The sequence below is a fragment of the Mesoplodon densirostris genome, chromosome 3, assembly GCF_025265405.1.
Source record: "Mesoplodon densirostris isolate mMesDen1 chromosome 3, mMesDen1 primary haplotype, whole genome shotgun sequence".
In the NCBI taxonomy this organism is placed as follows: domain Eukaryota; kingdom Metazoa; phylum Chordata; class Mammalia; order Artiodactyla; family Ziphiidae; genus Mesoplodon; species Mesoplodon densirostris.
Genome location: NC_082663.1, coordinates 97,174,891 through 97,197,536, shown reverse-complemented (window position 1 = coordinate 97,197,536; position 22,646 = coordinate 97,174,891). Strand labels below are relative to the sequence as shown.

The window sequence follows — 22,646 nt, the reverse complement described above, 5'->3', positions numbered from 1 at the left end:
AATTTCTATTTTATATAAACTTCCCAATAATAATTTATACTCTCATCTGGTGATCTGTATATTTCAAACTTCTTTTCATTTTTATTTTAAAATTGAGCAGGTTTATTCATAACTCTTGTTAAAGTTCTGCATTCACGAAACATTCAAAGTTATATTCTCCCACTTTTTGTAAGCAAAGGGACAGGCTTTTTATTAAGTATGCAGTTTTATTTTTAATCAGATTGTTTTATTGTAGAGCTTTATTAACCTTTTTCACTTGGTTCAAACATCTAGGAAAAGAAGGTCACTAGCATTAAAGAACAAAATTCAGTAAGGTCTTTTAATAGACCTAATCTTCCTTTAAACATTTTCTTCCTAAATTTATCCTAAAGATATTAGAGAGACAAAAAAAAGCCCAAAAAACAAAAAAAACAGAAGGAATTATCTTCTTTATGTCTTCTACTTTCACAACTAGTTCTACTTCTGGCAAAACTTAATAATGGCCTTATAAAGAGTTAGGCACTTCAATTTTCCTGCTCTAAACTGGAAAGACCTCTTTAAGTAATGAAGATATCAATGTGCTGTACTGTAATAGACACTTTTAAATTTCCTACCATATTTAATTCTCAGAAAAACCTTGGAAGGTTGCTATTATTGTCCAAACTTTCAGATCAGAATTTGAGCCTCAATCAGGTAAGTAACCTGCTCGAGATTCTTCAGCTATTTCCCAAGAGGTAAACAGTGTGATTCCAAAGCCTGTGTTGCTTTTACTACATACCAAGGCCACCTTCAAAGTCCTTTACATTCTTCTCTATTGTCTGTCAAATGTAATACAGAGCTATTTTTTTAGCTGAATGGCAGAAATAACTAGGAACCAGAGAAATGCTTTGTCCCAGGACAAACACCTATTTAATAAGGTGTGTATTCAGTAACAAAGTCTAAACCTTCTCTACAACAATATTAACATGGGAGAGGTGAGGGGGGAAGAAACCATGAATAAAAATCTTCAACCAGACCTTTTAAAATATAAGAAATTAAAATCACAGTTGTTCACATTTTTTTTTGCTCCGCAATTTATTAGGATAATTGATTTTTATAGTTCTTATACTAATGTATGTGATATATTTTAGTGACCTAAAATGAAAAATTAATAGGTGATTAATGCTGCAAATATAAATAAAGGCAAACCCCTACTGTACAAAGCAGTATAAGTAGAGCGTACAAGAATGGAAGCCACGGGAGACAGTCATGTATGAATCTAAATCCAATTAAAATAACATGGCTGGTACCAACAGAACCCGGCTCAATACAATTTGAAGAAAATAGGGAATCATATTAGAATTCTTCAAATTGGCATTAACTAGGTCAATATACTCACATTCCTCCCTGTCAAATTTAAAAGTTAGGAACTATCATCTATACTATCTTATCCCCTCCTTTTTTCACTAGGACACACAGAATGTTTGTTTACCTATAAGATTTTTACAAGAATATACTTCCCTGACAAATACAGAATACCAGTGAGTTTATATTTAAGAACCTTTTCTCTCTCCTAACAGGCTCTAATCCTATAAATCAGTAAGAGATTGGTAATAGGCAGGAGACTTTCTTAATGAACACACTAGTACTTTTAAATTCTAAGACAAGAGAACTTGAAGATTATGAAGGCATAAATTAGTAAAACATAAGAGGGACCAAAGCACAAACAAGTCATCCCTTAATACAAGTGACATATTTAATTCATGTGAATTTAACTGTGATTCAGTTAAATTCAACTATATATATGGACTTCAACTATACACTCTGCACACGGAGAAAGAATACTAATTAAATAATACAAGCAATGAGGCCCACCATTCCCTGAACGAGTGTAACTCCTGGAGTCAGTGTGAGTGTGAGACGGAAAATGTGAATCTTCTGTTTCCTCAGTCGATGCGTGCTGAGGCCTCATGTACTAAGGTGATTCTAGGGCTAAAAGACATACATGCACTGTAAATCTAAATGTTCAACTAAAGAAACAGCAAACTGTTCCAAAAAACTTCTGAAGAAAAATAATACGGCTGAAATTGACTTAATAAGAAATGCTATGATGGGATCCAATGTGGTACTTTCCTAAGGGATTTCCTCTCCCTCCCAAGAATAAGTCTTGTCTCTATGAGATCATCACTTTCTGCACTGACATTAGAGACCCTAAAACCCATCTCTCCATAAGATTCCTTATATGTAAAAGAAAAAAAAAGAGGACGTCACTCTTTTTAATAGTAATGTGCAAAAAGAAAAATAAGTAGTTTTATGGGAGAGGCTGGCAGAAATGAGAATTAGGGAAAACTATGTGGGCTAATAAAGGCAGTCTTTGTAGATTTGGGCCAATTTGCAATATGAATCATTTAATGTAAGTTAATGAATTATAAACTGATAGAATTTTTTAATGTAAGTTAATGAATTATAAACTATCTGATAGAATTTTTACATCAGAGTTTCAAAAATTACCTAAAACTATTTGTAAACCAAACTTCCCCAAAAAGAATATTGGTAGCAAAAAGCACCCTCAAGTAAACAGGTCAAGTTTGCCCTCTGTCAATATATACAATTGACTGGTAGACACATTCTGGTCAGGAAATGTTTATACTTTTATGTAAGTGGCTATGGTTAAACTGCTAAGTACAAATTTCAAGCTCCAAATTCAACATCCCACCAGCAATTAAACAACAGGATAGAGAGAATTAGGTATAAAAAAAAAGATAAAATATTTTACAATTTCTACTTCTTCCCATTTCTGAGGGAAATCATGTTTCCTAAGCCTAACTCACATCTGGCGCTGACAAAAAAAATGATCATGTTTGTACTTCAATGTGGTTAACCAACAAGGCAGCCTGAGGTTGGGTGACTGGCTGGGCCCTCCAGTTCCCCCAGACACTGCTTGGCTGCCCCAAGGGCAGAACAGGGCAGTCAATATTCAGCTAACCTGTTAGCTACTTGCACTTCAGCTGAGCAGCTATCATCTAGAAAAATCCAGTACAGACTCTATTTTACTACCAGAAACTCCCTGATTCTCTAGTACTATGAGTACTTCATCACCCAGACAGCCCTGCCAGAAAAGAATAGGAAAACTCTCAGTGCAATCGTCTGTCAAGGTCATTCTCTCACTCCTCATGCTTGGCAGATGGAAATAAATCACCTACCCTCCGGAGAGCTTCATGACTATCAAAACAAAATGTTTAAGAGCAAGATAAAACCATATAGACTATGAGAACAGGCACTAGCCATGGACCTCACTAAAGACAGATGGCAAAGTAATCACTGTGGAAGCATAGTGGTTACTTTATTAAATTGTACATTATTTTCAGTCCTTCTGGGCAAATAAAAAAAAGTGACTTATTGTTTATTAATTTCAAGGGTCCGATGAGACAAAGTATAAAAGCACGTAGGATACCTGGCATATATTAAATGGTCAATAAACGTTATCTATTATCATTACCTTCTTAATTGTTTAAATGTGGCAGTATCAGGCATAGTGGTTACTTTCTGTGCACTGCAGCTATCGAGACACTCAGCTTTAATGAGCTCCATCCACCTAGGCTGACTAGAATTCAGAAAAAGACAAAGTGGCAGCACTTACAAAGGAGACAATGAGGTATCTCAGCCACCTGCATATTTCATATAATATTATGAAGAAATTAGACGTCCCCTCAGCCTCCAAATAGGTCATAATCCATATGAACTGACCCAAGGCAACTTGTGGGTTTATTTCTTAAATAAACAACATTTCCTTATGAGAAATGTTTACCTGTTCTTAGGAATTACCATTAATTAGATCGCATTTTAAACTGTAAACTGTATTTTTAAACTTGTTTTTATTTTTAAACTTGTCCTTGTCCTATATAATAGCCCCTCATCTCCAAAGATCTTACTCTTTAGAAGCAGACAGCTGAAATACATAGAATTAAGTAGTACTTAATTCATAAATAACATGTGTACCATCAAAGAGAAGTGTAAATACACTTATATGGCAGCAGTGTTATTATTAGTCATTACCATGCCAACCTAAAATACCTGAGGAGGTGACTATAATTTAACTTATAAACGAATACACAATACCCACTCTCAAAGCTAAGAAATCTATAAATTATATCTAAATATAAATTTATATATAAATCTATAAATTACTTATCTGTGTACAGCAAAGTGCTTGATAAATTTAAATCGTTCAAGCTACTTTAGGTATATGCTTACAATGTTCATATTTTCTTGTACTTCGGAGTCAAAAGAAGTCAATATACATAAAAATCAGTTGAAATGTAGAGAAAATACCCAAATTAAAATGAGGATGAAAATCTGAGCATCATTTACATGAGACAGAAGAACTTCTGATTTCTCATTTTAAAATAAGACTATCGTAAAACTAGCAACAGATTTTTGGTAGACTATTTCTTCTATTATTATACATTAACAATTAAATAATATCCTCCTCCTCCTCTCTTAACTAAAAAGGATGATTGCAATATGCCTGCCTCACTGGAGTGTTTTGAGACTCAATATTTGTAGATTTTTGAGCCTTGTGGCTAAAAGAGTGAATACAAAGTATTATAATCAAGAATAGCGATATAAAAACAAAGATGGTTTAAGATAATAGAAAATTACATTTATAAGTGGCACAATGCCATACTACCCCTGTGGACTTGTTCTTTCAGAGTATATACTCTAGGAAAGGTCACTGTGGGTGAAAATAAACCCCACGGGGAGTTCAAGTAGCCTACAATGCAATATTAGTAATTAAGGAAGTGGTATTCTTCCTCTATATTCATTTGGGAATCATTTCTACTAATTAGAGAAAAGGAACAGTGATTTGTTAAAAATGATGGTTACAGAAAATTCAATCTGAATTCCAACAGCCTGCTTACAAAGGAGAATACTGTCACACTGAACAATTTTTTTAGTAAGGGCAAACTACTATACAAGCCATCAAGTCAGTACTCCACTATCTTCCAAAATAATATATTCCTAAAAATATTTTCCAGAATAACCTATGTTCCTAACACAACGTTGAACTATAGCACTGCAAATTCAAATTCAATTAACATTAAGTGCCTACTATGTGAGAGTCATTCTGTCGATAATAGGCACTTCACAGATATTTAATTCTATCAATAATCCTAGAAGGGTATTACTAGCCACATTTTCAAATTGGGAAATTTGCTGCAGAAAGATTCAGATTCTTGCCCACAGTCTAAGAATTTAAACTCAAGTCATCTCACTTTTACACTTTAAATCCAGTGTACCCCCTTCACTCTGTCAGACTGGGGTCTCATCTGGCTATGCCAATAATCAACTGACAAACCATTCAACCTCACTGGGCCTGAGTTTTCTCAGTAAACTTAGAGGGTTGAAATATTCCCTAAGTTGGTCTCCTTCATCCTCCTCCTCTCTCTCTCTCTCTCTCTCTCTCTCTCTCTCATTCTCTCTGTCTCTAAAATGTACTATTTTAATCCTTTTAAAGTATACAATTCAGTGGCTTCCAATACATTCACAATGTTGTGCATTAATTTCAGAACGTTTTCACCACCCCAGAAAGAAACCAAAAACCTTTAAGCTGTCAGTCCCCATTCTTTCCTTCCCTCAGGTCTTGACAACTGCTAATCTGCTTGTTGGTTCTATGGATTTGCCTAACCTGGATATTTTATATAAATGAGACCATACAATGTGACCTTTTGTGTCTGGTTCCTTTTACTAAGAAAAATATTTTTGAGCTTCATATACATTGTAGCATGTATCAGGACTTCATTTCTGTTTATGGCTCAACAATATTCCATTGTATGTGTATACTACTATTTGTTTATCCATTCATCCATTGATGGGCATTTGAGTTGTTTCCACCTTTTGGCTACTGTTATGTACTGCTATAAACATGCATGCAGATGTACATATTTGAGTCTTGTTCTCACTTCTTCTGGGTATATATCTAGGAGTGAAACTGCTGAGTCATTCAATAGTTCTATGTTTGAATTTCTGTGGAAATGACAAACTATTTCCCATAGTGGCTGAACCACTTTACATTTCCACCAGCAATATATGAGGGTCCTAATTTCTCCACATCTTTACCAACACTTGTTATTTTACTTTTTTTTGTTTTTAAGTATAGCCATCCTAATGGGTGTGAAGTGGTATCTCACTCTTGTTTTTTTTTTTGTTTTTTTTTTGTTTTTTTTTTTTTTGCGGTATGCGGGCCTCTCACTGTTGTGGCCTCCCCCGTTGCGGAGCACAGGCTCCGGACGCGCAGGCTCCGGACGCGCAGGCTCAGCGGCCATGGCTCACGGGCCCAGCCGCTCCGCGGCATATGGGATCCTCCCAGACCGGGGCACGAACCCGTATCCCCTGCATCGGCAGGCGGACTCTCAACCACTTGCGCCACCAGGGAGGCCCTCACTCTTGTTTTGATTTGCATTTCCCTAGTGATTAATGATGTTGAGTATCTTTTCATGTGCATGTTGGCCATTTTTATATCTTCTTTAGAGAAATGTCTATGCAAGTCCTGTACCCCCTTTTTTTTTTTTTTTTTTTTGTGGTACGCGGGCCTCTCACTGTTGTGGCCTCTCCCGCCGCAGAGCACAGGTTACGGACGCGCAGGCCCAGTGGCCATGGCTCACGGGCCCAGCCGCTCCACGGCATGTGGGATCCTCCCGGACTGGGGCACGAACCCGCGCCCCCTGCATCGGCAGGCGGACTCTCAACCACTGCGCCACCAGGGAAGCCCTCCTTTACCCATTTTTTATTTGAGTTGTTTGCCTTTTTGTTGTTGAGTTGTAGAAGTTCTTTACATATTCTAGACAGCAATTCCTTACCAGGAATTTGCAAACATTTTCTCTCATTCTTTAGGTTACCTTTTCTTTTTCTTCATAATGTCCTTTTTTTTTTTTTTTTTTTTTTTTTTTGTGGTACGCGGGCCTCTCACTGTTGTGGCCTCTCCTGTTGCGGAGCACAGGCTCCAGACGTGCAGGCCCAGCTCACAGACCCAGCCGCTCCATGGCATATGGGATCTTCCCAGACCGGGGCACGAACCCATGTCCCCTGCATCAGCAGGCGTACTCTCAACCACTGCGCCACCAGGGAAGCCCCATAATGTCCTTTGATGCACAAGTTTTTAATTCTGATGAAGTCCAATTTATCTATTTTGTCATTCGTGCTTTTGATATTATATCTAAGAATCCATTGCCATATCCATCTAAGATCTCTTTTGGCTGGAAAATTCCATCAGCCTTTGCTCATTCCATAAATAAAGTTGTATATGAATAATAATTCTACTTGTTTTACTGCTGAGAATTATAAAAGGGTTATTTCTGGAGTTATTATTATATTACCCTTACAAAGGAAGTGGCAGTATTTTAACTTTGGATAAAATGGCCCTTTAAAGATGGATAGGTTGGAACTCCTTGAGATAAAATGGAATAACGCTGAAAGAAACTGCATTTTTGCTCGATTATAAAAAGAAAGGAAGAAGGGGAAAGAGAGGGAAGAAGAGAGGAAGGGAGAAGATTCAAATAAAAAATTCCCAAGTGACCGTGGAACTAATGTGTCTGAGGTTCCTCTGTACCACAAATGACTCAAGGAAGCCTGCGGTTAGGGTTCCAGTTTTATAGCCAGATTCTCACTCTCCATCACGCCACCCACAACATACACCATATCCTCACTTTCCAACTGATCTGATTTAGAATCTATGGTCCATCACTAAAATCACTCCCTTGTACACAAGGCCAATCCTTTGTCCCTTTCTCCCTTCACCTGATACACCTGACAAAGATGAAATGCTGATTAAACCCAATTATCTACCTACTTCACAGTTGCATCAGAGCAACTAAAAATGGATAAAGGAAAATATACACCATTTCAACAGTTCTCATTTCAAATTCATGGTCACAAATCTCAAGTGGGCAATAAGCACTGGTCAGTAACAGTGAAACAGCCTAAAATAACTAGTTTGTTCATTTTCCCAATATCCAAAATAACTGTTTCATACTTCCTCCCCTGTTCTCAAACCTTCTAGACCTACCCACTCCCTCAACTAATGACTGCATTCAGAAACAGAAGCAATCAGACACAGCTTCCTCTTCTACCACCCAAACTACCTACCTAATCCATTCTCTTTCTTTTTTGCTGTTACAACAAATAATGTGTTCCCACTCTCATCAGAGTCCAACCCTTTCATTTGTGCTCTGGCCCTCTTATCTTCTCACTTTCTCATGGAACTTATATCCCTCTCTCTCCTGCAGCGTCAATTTCTCCCCAATGGATGTGGAATTGGCATACAAACCTCCTCTAGTATCTCCAGTCACTGAATCCACATTCCCCTACATTGACTATTCCGTTTCTGTTTCTTGAAGGAGTTACGTTATATGGTTGCTTTCACTTTTTTGCCTCGTTTTCTTTCCTCAATTTACTCCCATCAGGATTCTTCTGCCTCTAAATTGTGATTGAGACTACAATTACCAAGGTTATCAGAGAAGTCCATCTAACCAAATCCAACAATCATATATATGTCTGTTCTCCTCTTTCCTGGCCCCTCAACAGTATTCAATGCCGCCCTCCGTCTTGAAACACCTCCTTCTCCTGTCCCACAGAGTGATCATCAGTGACTTCCATGACACTAAGTTCATTTTTTTTTAAACTTCTATATAGTGATTATAAGTTCAGGCTACTGTGGCAGGTGGACCTGGGTTCAAATCTTGCCCATATTACTTTCTAATATCCAATCTAGGGAAAGATACATAATCACTGAGACTAGTCTTCTTAATCTACAAGCTAGGGAAAATACTAGTACTTAATTCACAGCTGTGAGGGTTAAATTAGTATCTTTTTTTTTTCTCTCTCTTTTACCTCTTACATCATGTAACATTACTCACCCCCCAAGAAATGCTCTCTTGCTTTGGTCACTGGCTGCTCCTTTCCCAATCACTGTGATAAGCTCCTGTAGCTCTACTTGCCTTTTAAATTTGGGAGTTCATCAGCTTCTATACTTCCTCCCTAAGTGACTAACCTCTTCCATCTCATAACTGAAATGATAATCAAAACCTCGATGATTTCCAAGTCTCAATTTCTAGTCTATAATCCACTCCCCACCTCACCGACTGCCATACAAACAATCTCCACCTGGATATCTCAGCTACCTCATACTCAACATGCTCAGAAGATAAGCCCCTATCCTTTTTCATGTGTTCTTTCCTCCACCTGAAACTCCCCTGCCTGTTGCAGTCTCCAACTCCTTGCTGTCAGTTTCCACAGTTCCATGTATTTCCTCTTTTGTAACAGTCACTAAACTTAAATATATTTACCGGCTTAATGTATGTATTCCCTTTTAGACCATAAGCTCCATGATGGAAAATAAAACCCGTCTATACCACAAATACCTTGCCTAGTACCTCATGCATGGTAAAGGTTTAATAAATGTTTCTTGAATTGAATTTGAGCTATTTTAAAAGTTGTTGCTTATTTAATTTATTGAACTTTAATTTATTGAATTTTATTTGTTCAGATGTCTAATTCATTGTTAACACTTTTATTTCAAAATACCTAAGTCACTCATTTACATTACTATCATTTCTAATCCATAAAAATACATTAAACAAAATTTAAAGGTACTTTTAAACATATTCTATTATGTTTGAGGAATTCTACAATTATCAGTTGCCTCCAGATTTCAAAAAAGTAAAGAAGTTCAGAAGCTAGGAAAGACAAGTGAGGGTGATATTGTTTCCCTACTTTGAAATTTCACAAAATTTTTGAAAAGAATTTTAGTAAAAAGATGATTTTTTAAATTATGAAATACATGGAGTATTTTTTTTAAAGATTTTCTCCTCCAAGTCGTTTTTATCATTTTCTCCACATGAATACTAACTTCCATCACACTCTGTGTATTAATATTTTGTTTTTACTCATCAAAGATACACAGTGTCTAAAACAATATTTTTGCTAGCTTAAAAGTCTTATCCATAGATAAATGCAGACTTTCCATTAGGCAACCTAAAGTACAGAAAAAGACTTAAACATACATACTCTTCACACGCATATAAGGCGGTTCATTTTGTGATACCAAGGAGCTATACACGTATGATCTGAACACTTCAATATACTTGAACACCTAAGATCTTTCAGAAAGTCATACTGATCACAAAACTAAAAAAAAAAAAAAAGAAACCACACTAAATTGAGGAAAGACAGTTTTGTATTGCTCTCATTTAGAAAACATGACACCTTAAAGGATACTATCATTGAGAAACTGATCACAATGAAAAAGGATACAAAACAAAATTAAGAATCAGAAAACTAGAGCCACAAAGCCTTAGGATTACTTAAATAAATAAATTTGATTGCAAAGAACCAGGCTTTTTTTTCAAAGTATATGGGCAATTGTCTACCAAATAAGGGCTGTTTCTATTTACTCTAACTGCTAGAATATTTTATGAGATTGCTTCTACATGTTCTATAATAAAATAAAACACATACAACAAAAGCTTCTTTAATGTGTATACTAATGGAATAAAGAAATTATAAATGAGAGGGCTCTATAATCTTACAAAAATACCAGGGCTTTTCACTGGTCTCCTAAAATTATCCAAAATAATTAACTAGTTATCAAAGAACCTACTTTTGAGATAGTAATGTTACACTTTTCTCCAGAAGCTCTTGTATCCTTTGAATGCCACCTTTGAGTGTGTGTGTTCCTAAAACGATTATGAAAAGCCAATTATCAAACTATAGTAAAGACCTTTTTTTTGGTTTACACCCTTTCACCCAGTAATTACACTCCTGAAGAATAACCATAAGTTCCAAGGGTGCTTTATTCATTCATTCATTTGTTCATTCATCATTCAATAAGTGTTTAATGAACACCTACCATGTATTTATAAACAAAGATGTTTATCACAATATAATAGGAAAATACTGGAAGCAAACTCATTATTTGACAACAGAGGAACTGGTAGGAAATTGTAGTAAGTCATAGCCAAAACGTGATGCAGTCAGTCATTTAATATATTAATGATGAGTCTGAATATGGAAAAGATCTGTTACAGAGTTAAATGAAAAAAGCAGAATATAAAATCAAATAGAAAATCAAAGAAGACTTTCAAAAGAAAGTAGCTATTAAAAAAAAAAGAAAGTAGCTATTGAACGAACACTGAAGTAAAAAAGACTGCACAGTGGTGGTAAATCTGTGAGCTTTTCTTTCCATATCTATAAAATTTTCAAAATAAACGTATACAACTTAGGTAATAAAAAAAGAACCAGAAACATCTTCTTTAAAAGACAAGCAATATTCATCAATCATTTCATTTCAAAAGTAAAAACCACTGACCTGTCTTAAAATTCTTCTAAACCCTGAATAAAACCATCCCAAATGACACAAATAAAAGTATCTTGACACAGACCTGCTCATTAGACAAAGCTAATTTTATAAATTTCTGATCAAAATCAGTGAGTAAGAAAGCCTAAGACTTTATAGAATGTCTTTTCAGATCATAAAATAGTATACTTTAGAAAATGAATAATTGCTATTTATCAAAAAAGAAAAAAAAAGTTCTGACTGATGAATGAGACTATCTTCTCATACCACATCTAGTACTGAACAGTAATAACAAAACTTCAATTCTTTTTCTTAAACCAAATGCAAACGTCACTGTTTTTTTAAAAAATCACTTATAACAGAGGTATAGGAAAAAAAACGACTGGAAGGTCATATAACAAAACATAACAATGCTGTGGGTACTAGAATTACACTTGATTTTAATTGGCTTTTTTTCCCTATATTTTCCAAAATGTCCATTATAAATATATACACAAATATTGTAACACAGAAAAATAAATTTAAATTATCAAGAGAATATGCTGAAATATATTCACTATATAGATTAATAAAAATACAACATTTGTAAACTTTAGACTTGTTCATCAAAGCAGCTCAGAAAAATTTGAAGGTCCTTCCGAATCAGTCAATATAAACATTACCTTTAAGAAGATCAAAATACTTTAAATTTCTAATACAAAGAGTTCATGATTTGAACAGCATATGTGTGTTTTTCTCTTACTGAAAAACCTGTCATATACACAGCTAAGGATGTGTTTTTAATGATATACCCTATTTCTTTGTTCACGACACATCAACATCAATGATGTCATATAGCCCTTACAATAAGCTCTGTTAATAAATGCAGTGTCTATTGAACTGAGACATCAAAACATACAACTTTACTTACCACATAAAAGAATATATTAGTGTCTTTCATTGACTTTAGTGTAAAATTGTTTTAATTTAATCAAAGAAATAGAAAAGGAAATTTAGAATCCGCGTAATTATAGTTTTATGAAGAACAATAATAAAACAATCATTGCATTTTAGAAAAGCTTTCAACACCTTGAAACATATACACATATTACAGGATAACTGCTAAGTTATTAAATAAGCAAAATGATACAGTATCCTAGCAATAAATATAGCATAGGTCTCTGAAATAAAATTGCCTGACTTCAAATCCTAGCTCTGTTTATTAGTTAGGAACAACCTAGGAAAATAAACTAACCACTACATGTTTCCATTTCTCCATCTATCTATAAAATACAGATAATAATAAGAATTCATACCTGGAAGAGATGTTTTAAATATCAAAGGAGGTAATACCATATCTACATAGAGTAAGCAATTTAAAAAAGCTTTTTTCCCCCTTTTTCTCAATCTAAATAGAATTTGTCATACATTTTGAAAATAAGAATGAAGACCTCTAATTTTAAAAATTGCTATTAAAAGTCCTAAGTTCACTCAAGACCATAATTACCCTTCTGCAACCTGAGCACAATCCAATGGAACACTTAGATAAATGTTTAGAAAGTTCTCTTGTCAAGGTGACTTTATCTCAGTTGTTTCAAAAGAAGAAGAAAAAAAGAATGAAACACAAGGATTCTTTCTTAAAGGATGAACAAAAAGAATTTAGAATCACTGCATTTACAAAATATGATTGTCTTCAACAGCAAATTTATTGAGGAAAATGCAAGATTAGTAGTAAAATTCAAATATTTTAGTGTTTTTAGGATATTCAGTTAAAGTGTTGATGCCATCCTAATTACCAAATCTGTTACATATAAAATTGCTATTCTCTATAAAGAAATTTCAACTGTCTATGACTAGTCTGGAACCAGTTATGCTCTAACCTAACACAGCCATTCAACTATCTTTGGGATTATTGTATTCTTTTCTCATAAAGAATTTAACACAGGTGGCAGAATGTAACAAAAAAAATCAACAGTGTAGAAGGCTTTTTAATAAATTTCATTTTGGCAAATGATCATATGCAAATTAGCAAATATTGAAATCAGAATGATTTTATTTATTTGTTCTGTACATATCTGATTAATAGGCACTAATTTTGTTGATGGAAACAAGAGAACTCTATTGTTATATACAGATTAGAAATGTAAACACTTAGCATTTCCCACAACTACTGACTTCACAAATTATTTTGAATGTTATTTCAAATAACACTGTGAGTGCCAGAGGTTAGGTAAGCAAAGAGCTCTACTGCCCCCTAATGAAGTAAAACAAAAAAAACAAAAAAGCCAAAAAACTCAGAAAACTTGTTTTGAGGTATGTGTGGAACAGGAAAATAATCTTACTTTGCTAAATGCAGTAGACAAACGGTAAGAAAATTAACTGAAAACAACTAGAATATCTATCAAAATACTATAGGAAAAGCTAGAATCATCCAGTTTTCATGATAAAATTAGTAGCGAAACAGGAAAGCCTCGAGACAGAAATGTTCTAACAGAAAGGAGGCCAGTACAACAATGTTATCTAAAGTGACAGCAATTAAAACTTCACTGCAGGCTACACTTTTCATGTGTATGTTGGAAGGCAATGAGAAGAAAGAGGTTCTTAGAAACCATGCTTCTCAGTGAATTACTGTAAGTTTTCAGTTCAGCAGCTCATAAGCATTGTAAATACTATCAAAATATTCTCTTACGATTTGCACTGACTCTAATCCTCTCAGAATTATTTTAATATATGTGTACTTTCAGGATAACTACACTGTAAAACATACATTTGACAAAAACAACAACAACATACATTTGAAAGAATTTTACCTGTTTCCTGTTTTAAACAAATGTCAATTTCTTAAGCATGACAACTTTGTACTTTAGGATACTCTGCATCATAAGCTAACCAGCGATAACTTTTAATCTTCCTTTTAATAAAATTTCTCCCTTCCTTTAACAAATTTGGTTTTTAAAACATGTTCCATACTCATGTTCCTTTTACCTAATACTCTAACCTGTCTAGAATTCCCGAATTCTCATTCAGAACAGAGCAAATGGTTGGGGGAGGAGTAGTGTGTGGTCCTTAATAACAGAAGTTATGTAAAAATTAACATCAAGGAATCAGATATAACAAGAGTACAAAGAATAGAATACCAGATCATAAAAACATGGAGAAAAAGTAAAGCTTCCCAGCAGCAGTTCACTGAGGGGAACAGAGGTATGGTAGATAACTGTTCCTTTATAGCTAGGGCACACGTCACTTGGAGAGGGCATGTTTCTAACCAGGCTGACCGTGGTTGTACATTCCATTACGTGTCTGCTGTTTACAATATATAAGAAATAAGGACCAAATCCACAAAATGCCACCGGGGAGATAGGCAACACAGAGAAAGAGGGTCACTTAAGTCTGCATATGAAATGAAAATATCCTTTACATTTGTGTGCTGCTGCTCCTCTTCCCAAGTGTCTGTTAATGAAAATGGTTCTCTAGCTCTGCAAGTCATAAGAGTAACCAAATGTTCATTCAAAATTTAAAAATAGCAACAGACAGAAAAATACAAATGTACTCAATCAAGCCTGTATCTCAGATGAGTTGGATCTCACATCTGTATAGATTTCCTGAATAATATGAATGAATTAAAAACATGACTCTTTTACTTGAAGCATTACTCATTCATTCCTACTGCCTAAAGACATAACTGACACAGACATGTTTTGAAGACATAATAAAGAAGCTGGGAGGACTCAAGCATCCCAAAGTTAAACACTGCCAAAGTCATGATGCTTAAAGTATATCAAATATAGAGTCAAAATTGTATCCTTCCAAGCTATAAATTCCATTTAGCTACTCAGACTTAACATATGATAGTCACGAGAAATAAAGCAGTGAACATATACCTGGAGAACGCATATATGTATGTGTGTATATAGGTGTGCGTTTTCCCTCATGGAATAGACCCAGTCCACACCAGTGAGTTCCAGGTTATTATCCTAAACCTAAAGGAATGCCTTCCCTAGTTCAAGGGGAGAAAAAAAAATAAAGGACTTTCCAGGCTATCCTTTCCCTCCCCTATTCTCAGAAGCATACATATGAAAAATATGATCCAAAATTAAAGGAAGAAAGAATGAAAGAAAAGGGAAAAGGTTAATTTCATCAAGAAATAAAGTTAGTGGCAGCTTTGGTTTAAAACAAAGAGACTTATTTATTCATTAGCCCAAGAAAACTTTTATTGATGATGATGAAGATGGCAGCAGCCAGCATTTATAGAGCATCATGTACTTTACATACACTGAGTATTTGATCTTCATAAAAGCCCTGTGAGACAGATATTATTCCTGTTTTACACATGAAGAAACTGACACTCATAAAGATTTAAGTAACTTGCCCAAGGTTAGACTGCTACTAAATTGCAGAGCATATATAATATACCAGTCAATTCGACACTTAACCACTAAGTTTATGTTCTTTTCTGGTGAAAATGTGTGAAATGAAATGATTCTTTGCAAACACTGTAATAAATTAATAAATTATACATGTTAAGATCCAATTCAATTGCCTAAAATTCTGTGGACATGTAACCTGAGCTAGGCACTGATGCCAGTTCTTATGGAAGACAGAAATGTACAAGACGTAATAAACAGTGAACGTGCTAACAAAGGAGTAATAATATACACATCCTTCAATGCCCATTATAAATAATAACATTTCTTCCATTATTCTCTGATCACATACAGCCACAGTAATCTCTTCTTCTTCAGGTCTTCCTACCTCATTCTCACCTCTATTTCATTTGTCTTAAAATGAGACAGTCTCATTTATCTAAGGAAAAAAAGTCACTCCCCCTTCTCTCTCTGTTAAAGATACTCAATTGTAGTAAAAAAAATATATAAAAATAGCATTCAATGACAACTGAAATACACATTTCTCAATATGCTGTAGTAAAAACTATTCCATAGCAACTCTTTTACCTTTGATAACATGTTCAAGTTTTCTTAAATTAATACTAAAGAAAAAATCACCATGCAGTTTAAAACTAATCCAAAATTCTATTTTATAATAGCTGAGATTTAAACACACACACAGACATACTATACATACACAAACAGAACTCAGGTCACCTTCATATTTCAGGCATTGGCTGGACAACATTATTCCCTCTGCCATATGTATGCAGCTTAAAACACAAAACACCCAGGAACATCCACAATTATCTAAAACATTAAAATCATAATTTTATATGACTACTACCATTTTTTTCCATTGCAGAATTTAAAAGAAGACATTATAACATATTCTTGCAAGAAAAGTACCTTGTAAGACAACCTGTTTTTTCAAATAAATAACAAAGTGCTATGTAAATCTGACATCAAAACTTGTCACAAAGATCTGTCATTTGGTTCATCTTTCTTTAAGTTTAATTAAATTATGTTAAAATCTTCAATTCAGAGAACAACGACCTTGCTAACAATAAACTACAAGACCTAGTAAACAAAATACATCCTTTCCATGGGATACCGTTTCTTACCTTCGAATCCTCATTGCTCACTCCTAGCTGTAACACAGCTTGAGGAGATTTTAGTTTTGCTTGGGCAGAGTGAGCCATCTGAAGGTTAAGCTGCCATCCAACCGTCTCCAGCTACAAAAGACAAGCACAGATTGGAATCAGATGGTACAGAAGGAAGAAAACAGTCAACTTTAAGCAAATCTCCAATCAGCAGGAATGAACATGGATAGCCTGGACTTTGTGGAAAGTCAGCTCCAGGGCTCCTTTAACCTGCACACTCTGTACATATTCTCCCTTTGGGCTCATTAGATTGGCCACGTGCCATGCCTGTCAAATTCAACAGTAAAACTGGTCTTTAAATACACTCTGTTCTAAAAATAAAAGTTCTGAGACTAAGCGATGGACTACACTAAAGGAGTCAATGGTTTTTAAATAGTAAATTACTATTTTAAAACAGTATATTTTAGGGAATTCCCTGGCCGTCCAGTGGTTAGGACTCCATGCGCTCACTGCCGAGGGCCAGGATTTGATCCCTCCCTGGTCACGGAACTAGGATCCCACAAGCCACGCGGTGCAGCCAAAAAAACAAAAACAAAAAACAGTATATTTTAAAGCCAATGGTTTTTAAATAGTTATCAATTTTAACCAGTAAATAGCATATACTGGTGATAAGTACTTTAATGACCTCCTATTATCTTTCAAAACTCTTTGCAGTAAGTAGAACACAGTAGAACTTTTTTTTTAAAAGGGAAATTGAAGTGCCCAGATGGTAAGAGGTTCACATATTTAGACACAGTTAGTGAGATTGGAATAGAGCCAGGCAAAGAATTGATATCTACTAGTGAGCAGGTGTTATCATGCTTTCCAAAGTATTCTAACTTACTATGGTTCCCAGTTATGACAGAAACTAATTAGAATACTTCCTTTGAATTTATTAATTAACAACAGCAAAATTGAATCAGAAGGCAAAAACAGTAAAGACACACTAAAACAGCTTAAGTTTCAAAGTATTAAGCAGCATAAATGTGGCTTTACTGAACAGGACAGATTATTGGTTTCTCCAGCCTCAAAACTATGAAGTTTTAAATCTAATTTCCAATAAATCTAAAGTATCTATATTTAGGGAAGTTTTGTGACATGTAATTGTCATATACCTCTGACAACATGACTCTAGTAATTGATTTAGTAAAACTACCTTAGCTACACTGGTAAGAATGGCAGCCTCACAACAATTTTTACTTAGCTGGAATACTAATTGCTAACTTGAAAGACTGTTCAACAGCTAGAATCACAGCAGTGACTCAAAGCCAAATTGGAAAGAGAGCAATGAAAGTATTATCTATTCGAGAGAGGATGTGATGAGAAAATAAAGATACAATTCTGTACTTTCTGGCACTGAACCTTTTAGAGGTTATGGGTAAAAAGGGGGAAGATGTTGCAGAGACATAATCCATAATATCACAAGTAAAGAAATCAATTTAATGCTACATGTTAAGGATCCGTAATGTACTGATCTTTAACACTGATTACAGTAGTAACATAGTCTCTAATAGCAGCCCACTACTTTTTCAACAGTCACCTGCAATAGACCCTCCAATATAACGGGAAAGAACATGTCATAACTACTCTCATATATCCAAGCATTTTGATACACAACACCATCTTAATTGAAAAGCACCGTCTAGGTATTTGTATGGACCTGTAAGACACTGTTTTGATCTCATTTAACTAATCCTATCCCTGTCCTTTAAGCACTTAAGATAAATGATAAAGATAAATATTAAGTGAATAAATTAAAATATGGTCCCACTATGGTCAGGCCCTTGCATAAATTAATGTATGCTCAGTCACTGCACAGAGGTAGAATGGGAGAATTGAGATCACTGAACTTAAAGCTTATGCTTTAGTTCATGCTTACGCTGTCACTCACTAGCTAGGTGACCCTGATAGTTAAGTCACAATCTTTCAAGGTCTCAATTTCCTCATAAAAAATAGAAATAAATCTACATGAATTATCTACTTTTCTGAGTTACTGATAATATCAAATAAGAAAACGCATATTCAAATTGTTTTGGAAACTGCAAAGCATTATAAATATAAGGCATTTGGGCCGCCTAATTTTTCCCACAGTATCTTTTCTGAATAGTAGCTTTTAAATAGAGTTGGCACTCTATATCTATCTGCTGAATTGAAACAAATAAAAAAATACAAGGAAAGGTAAATTTTTAAAACCATCATAACTAAAAAGAGTTCGTTGGTTGATGTTCTTAAATTCTAGAGCCTTTTCTATTGAATTTTGTGATTTAAAAATATTTGTCCCGGGCTTCCCTGGTGGCGCAGTGGTTGAGAGTCCGCCTGCCGATGCAGGGGACCAGGTTCGTGCCCCGGTCCGGGAGGATTCCACATGCCGCGGAGCGGCTGGGCCCGTGAGCCATGGCCGCTGGGCCTGCGCGTCCGGAGCCTGTTCCCTGCAACGGGAGAGGCCACAACAGTGAGAGGCCCGCATACCACCAAAAAAAAAAAAAAAAAAAATTTGTCCCATGACTCCATGAAATAGTAATTTAAAAAGTAAAAACAGGGCTTCCCTGGTGGCACAGTGGTTGAGAGTCCGCCTGCTGATGCAGGGGACACGGGTTCGTGCCCCGGTCCGGGAGGATCCCACACGCCGCGGAGCGGCTGGGCCCGTGAGCCATGGCCGCTGAGCCTGCGCGTCCGGAGCCTGTGCTCCACAACGGGAGAGGCCACAACAGTGAGAGGCCCGCGTACCGCAAAAAAAAAAGAAAAAAAAAGTAAAAACAAAAAATTGCTAAACTCATATGTAGGTATATGCACATAAAATTTCATAGAAAAAGATCAGTATTCAGAAAACTTAAATGAAGAGGGAATAAAGGATAACTAGAATTATTTTAAAAAGTACTTTGCAGTTACACAGAGTAGTAAGAAAAACAAAACAAAATATTTACAGTGAAACTAGGAGACAACAGCAAAACTACTTGAGATAGGTACTCTTATCCCCATTCTAGAGATTAAATATGTAAAATGTAAACAACTGGTGCATAGGAGTAAAGAGTATATGAAGATTCCTTATGTTATTATTCCCACTTTTCTCTGTTTGAAATTATATCAAAATCAAAAGTTACAGAAATTGATTCAAGTAAAAATCATCCATGGATACTAAATTTAAGTGGAGAAAGTTTGATTTGAAATGAACGGTCACAAAGTTTCTGCCCACAATTCCTTTTTAGTTGCAAAAGAAGAAAATAATTATGCAGTAGAAAAAAAAAGCAACATCTTAATCAAGAGATCAAAATTAACATCACCAAAAAGTAGCAAATGGACAGCAGGTGCCTCTAGAAATGATATCCTGTGAAGACCACAACATCATTTACATAACTTTCTAGCCAAGAATCATAACTAAATTTGATCATGAAGAAATGACAGGAAAAAACAGAGAAACATATAAAACAAGTGGAAGGTACACTTGAAAAACATCAATGTCCTAAAAGACAAAGAAAAGCTGAAGAAAGAAGGAATTCCTTAAACTGCTTAGAACATATATTATTTTCTGGGTCTATAATAGGCACTAGTAATACAAATATGAATAAAACAAAGGCCCTTTGCCAAGGTGAAAATCTTATAGTATATTATTTAATTATTCCTCTGAGACTCCTAAGAAACAAATATGATAGTCATCAATATTTTAATTACATAGGAAACAAAATCTAGCACAGAATTTTGACTTAAGTTAGCTAAACTACATTTGATTCTATTTAAAAGAAAATTCTGTATAGTGTATATGAGGCATCTGTACATTAAAATACCAGGAACCATTTTAATATAATTTATTTTGATATCTCATATTCAAATTTAAATCTGAGGGTGTTTATACCTTAACCAACATCTTAAGTTTAAATATCATCAAAATAACATGAAACACAAGGAAAATGAGCCACTAATATTTTTAATGTTTTCCAACCCATGCCAAAACTGTTTACATGATAGTTCTTAGGCATCTCACTTACATTACTTATTACCTGACAATGTCACTAACATGTCAGTCAAAATATAAGGACTTCATGCTCCCTCTAATTCCACATAAAAAAATTCAGCATAAGCTTAAATTCTCGTAATTGCTTTGTAAACCACAGTTCCAAGCATATGCAAAATTAGCCAAAATTACAATAATATTAACTCTTTTAAAATGAAAAAGAAAATGTAAAGTTAATCATCATACTTTACTGGATCTCTCAAAAGTAGCCTCTGCTTGGATCATATCACATAGTAAGAAACACTTTTTTATGTTTCAAACTGATATACATACACAAAAGTGTCACAAAACAATTTTTACCCAGAGCAGTAATACAGAATCTCTACTATGTTTCACTTTTAAAATACTAATTCAGGGACTCCCCCAGTGGTCCAGTGGCTAAGACTCTGCGCTCCCAATTCAGGGGACCCGGGTTCGATTCCTGGTCAGGGAACTAGATTCCACATGCCACAACTAAGAGTTCACATGCTGCAAATAAAAGATCTCACATGCCACAACTAAGACCCAGTGCAGCCGAATAAATAAATAAATACTTTTAAAAATAAAATAAAATGAAATTTAAACAATTTAAAAATTAAAAAAAATAATAAAATACTAATTCAAAACCCTCCAAATTGATTTCATTACCTACTAAACCACTAATAGGTCAAGCTATCTATCTATAGTTAGAAAAAATACTGCTCAGAAATACTGAATGAGTTTTAGGAATTATGTGTATGGATATTCATGAAACAATTATTATTTATTATAATGTCATGAAAACACAAAGTAGAACTATAACTGCTAAAAGAGAAAACAGTACCTATATTTTGTTGCTATAATCCATCATTCATTTTGTAACTGGCAAATACTATAAGCAGAAATTCTGTATATATATGGCTTATTACACAAACTATACATTACTATTTATGCCTATGAAATATAAAACTTAGGAAGTTAACTAAACATTTAATACAAAAAGACCATGAACCTACCTACTTTTAAGGCTTAGCTAAACACTTGCTCTATAATTTCCTTGACCATTTCTCTTGACTTCAATGATTTCTTCGTATATAATCTACTGACTAATTATAGAAAATTCCCACCTTAAAAAAATTCTAGTTGGCTTATTCTTTGTTTTCTAAAATTATACATAGAGAATAAAGCATGATATAAGAACTTTTTCTAAATCTTTCATACAGGGGAGAAGAGCATTTTTCAATTCAATGTAATCTGCTTAATAAGGTTAGCTTTTAGAAGCATTTCTCATTATAACCCTGTATCACCAAGAAAGGAATACCTGCTGGAAAAATCAATTCATGAATGTATAAGAGGTCATACGTATGATCCCTCAATTATTGCATGTGTATATGTTATAATAAAATCTTTAAAATAATAGATTCAGAGTAATTTTACATTTGTCTAAAATAGAGAAGTTTCTACTATTTCCATAACGTACAGAGATCTATTTTCTTAAGTAATATATGTATCTATAGAGTTTGCCAAAGGACACAAGATGACAGCACCAAGTTAAGAGTACATTTCATTGGAAACATTCTATATACCAGTGAACAATAAAGGCACTGATGCTTATACCTCAAATTTTCACCTTTTTCCTTTGGAAAGAAAATGCTGTAGAAGAAACGAAGAAGGTATTTGTAATTTGCTCAAATAGGTTCATTAATCAAATCAGCAAAAATTTAAACAGGCTGTCATTTGGAGGCCCTCCGGGAGATGCCAAATTTTATTCCCCATTTTTAAGCTGGCAGTGCCCAATTTATAAAATCAGATTCTAAAAAATCTATTTGTTTGGGACTTAGAACAAATCTGCAAATATAATA

At 34.5% G+C, this 22,646-nt stretch overlaps 1 protein-coding gene across 3 annotated transcripts in view; it reads right to left on the bottom strand.

Annotated features, from left to right (window-relative positions):
• The window catches only part of COMMD10 (COMM domain containing 10), a 169,263-nt gene that overhangs the window by 121,804 nt on the left and 24,813 nt on the right, over positions 1 to 22,646 (bottom strand). For 2 of the 3 annotated variants that reach the window (XM_060091861.1, XM_060091862.1), the window contains exon 5: positions 16,800 to 16,910. In XM_060091861.1, the coding sequence (XP_059947844.1) occupies positions 16,800 to 16,910 (111 nt within the window). Of the gene's footprint in view, positions 1 to 16,288; positions 16,486 to 16,799; positions 16,911 to 22,646 lie in introns of those variants that run through there. The other variant, XM_060091863.1, reaches the window with a different exon arrangement.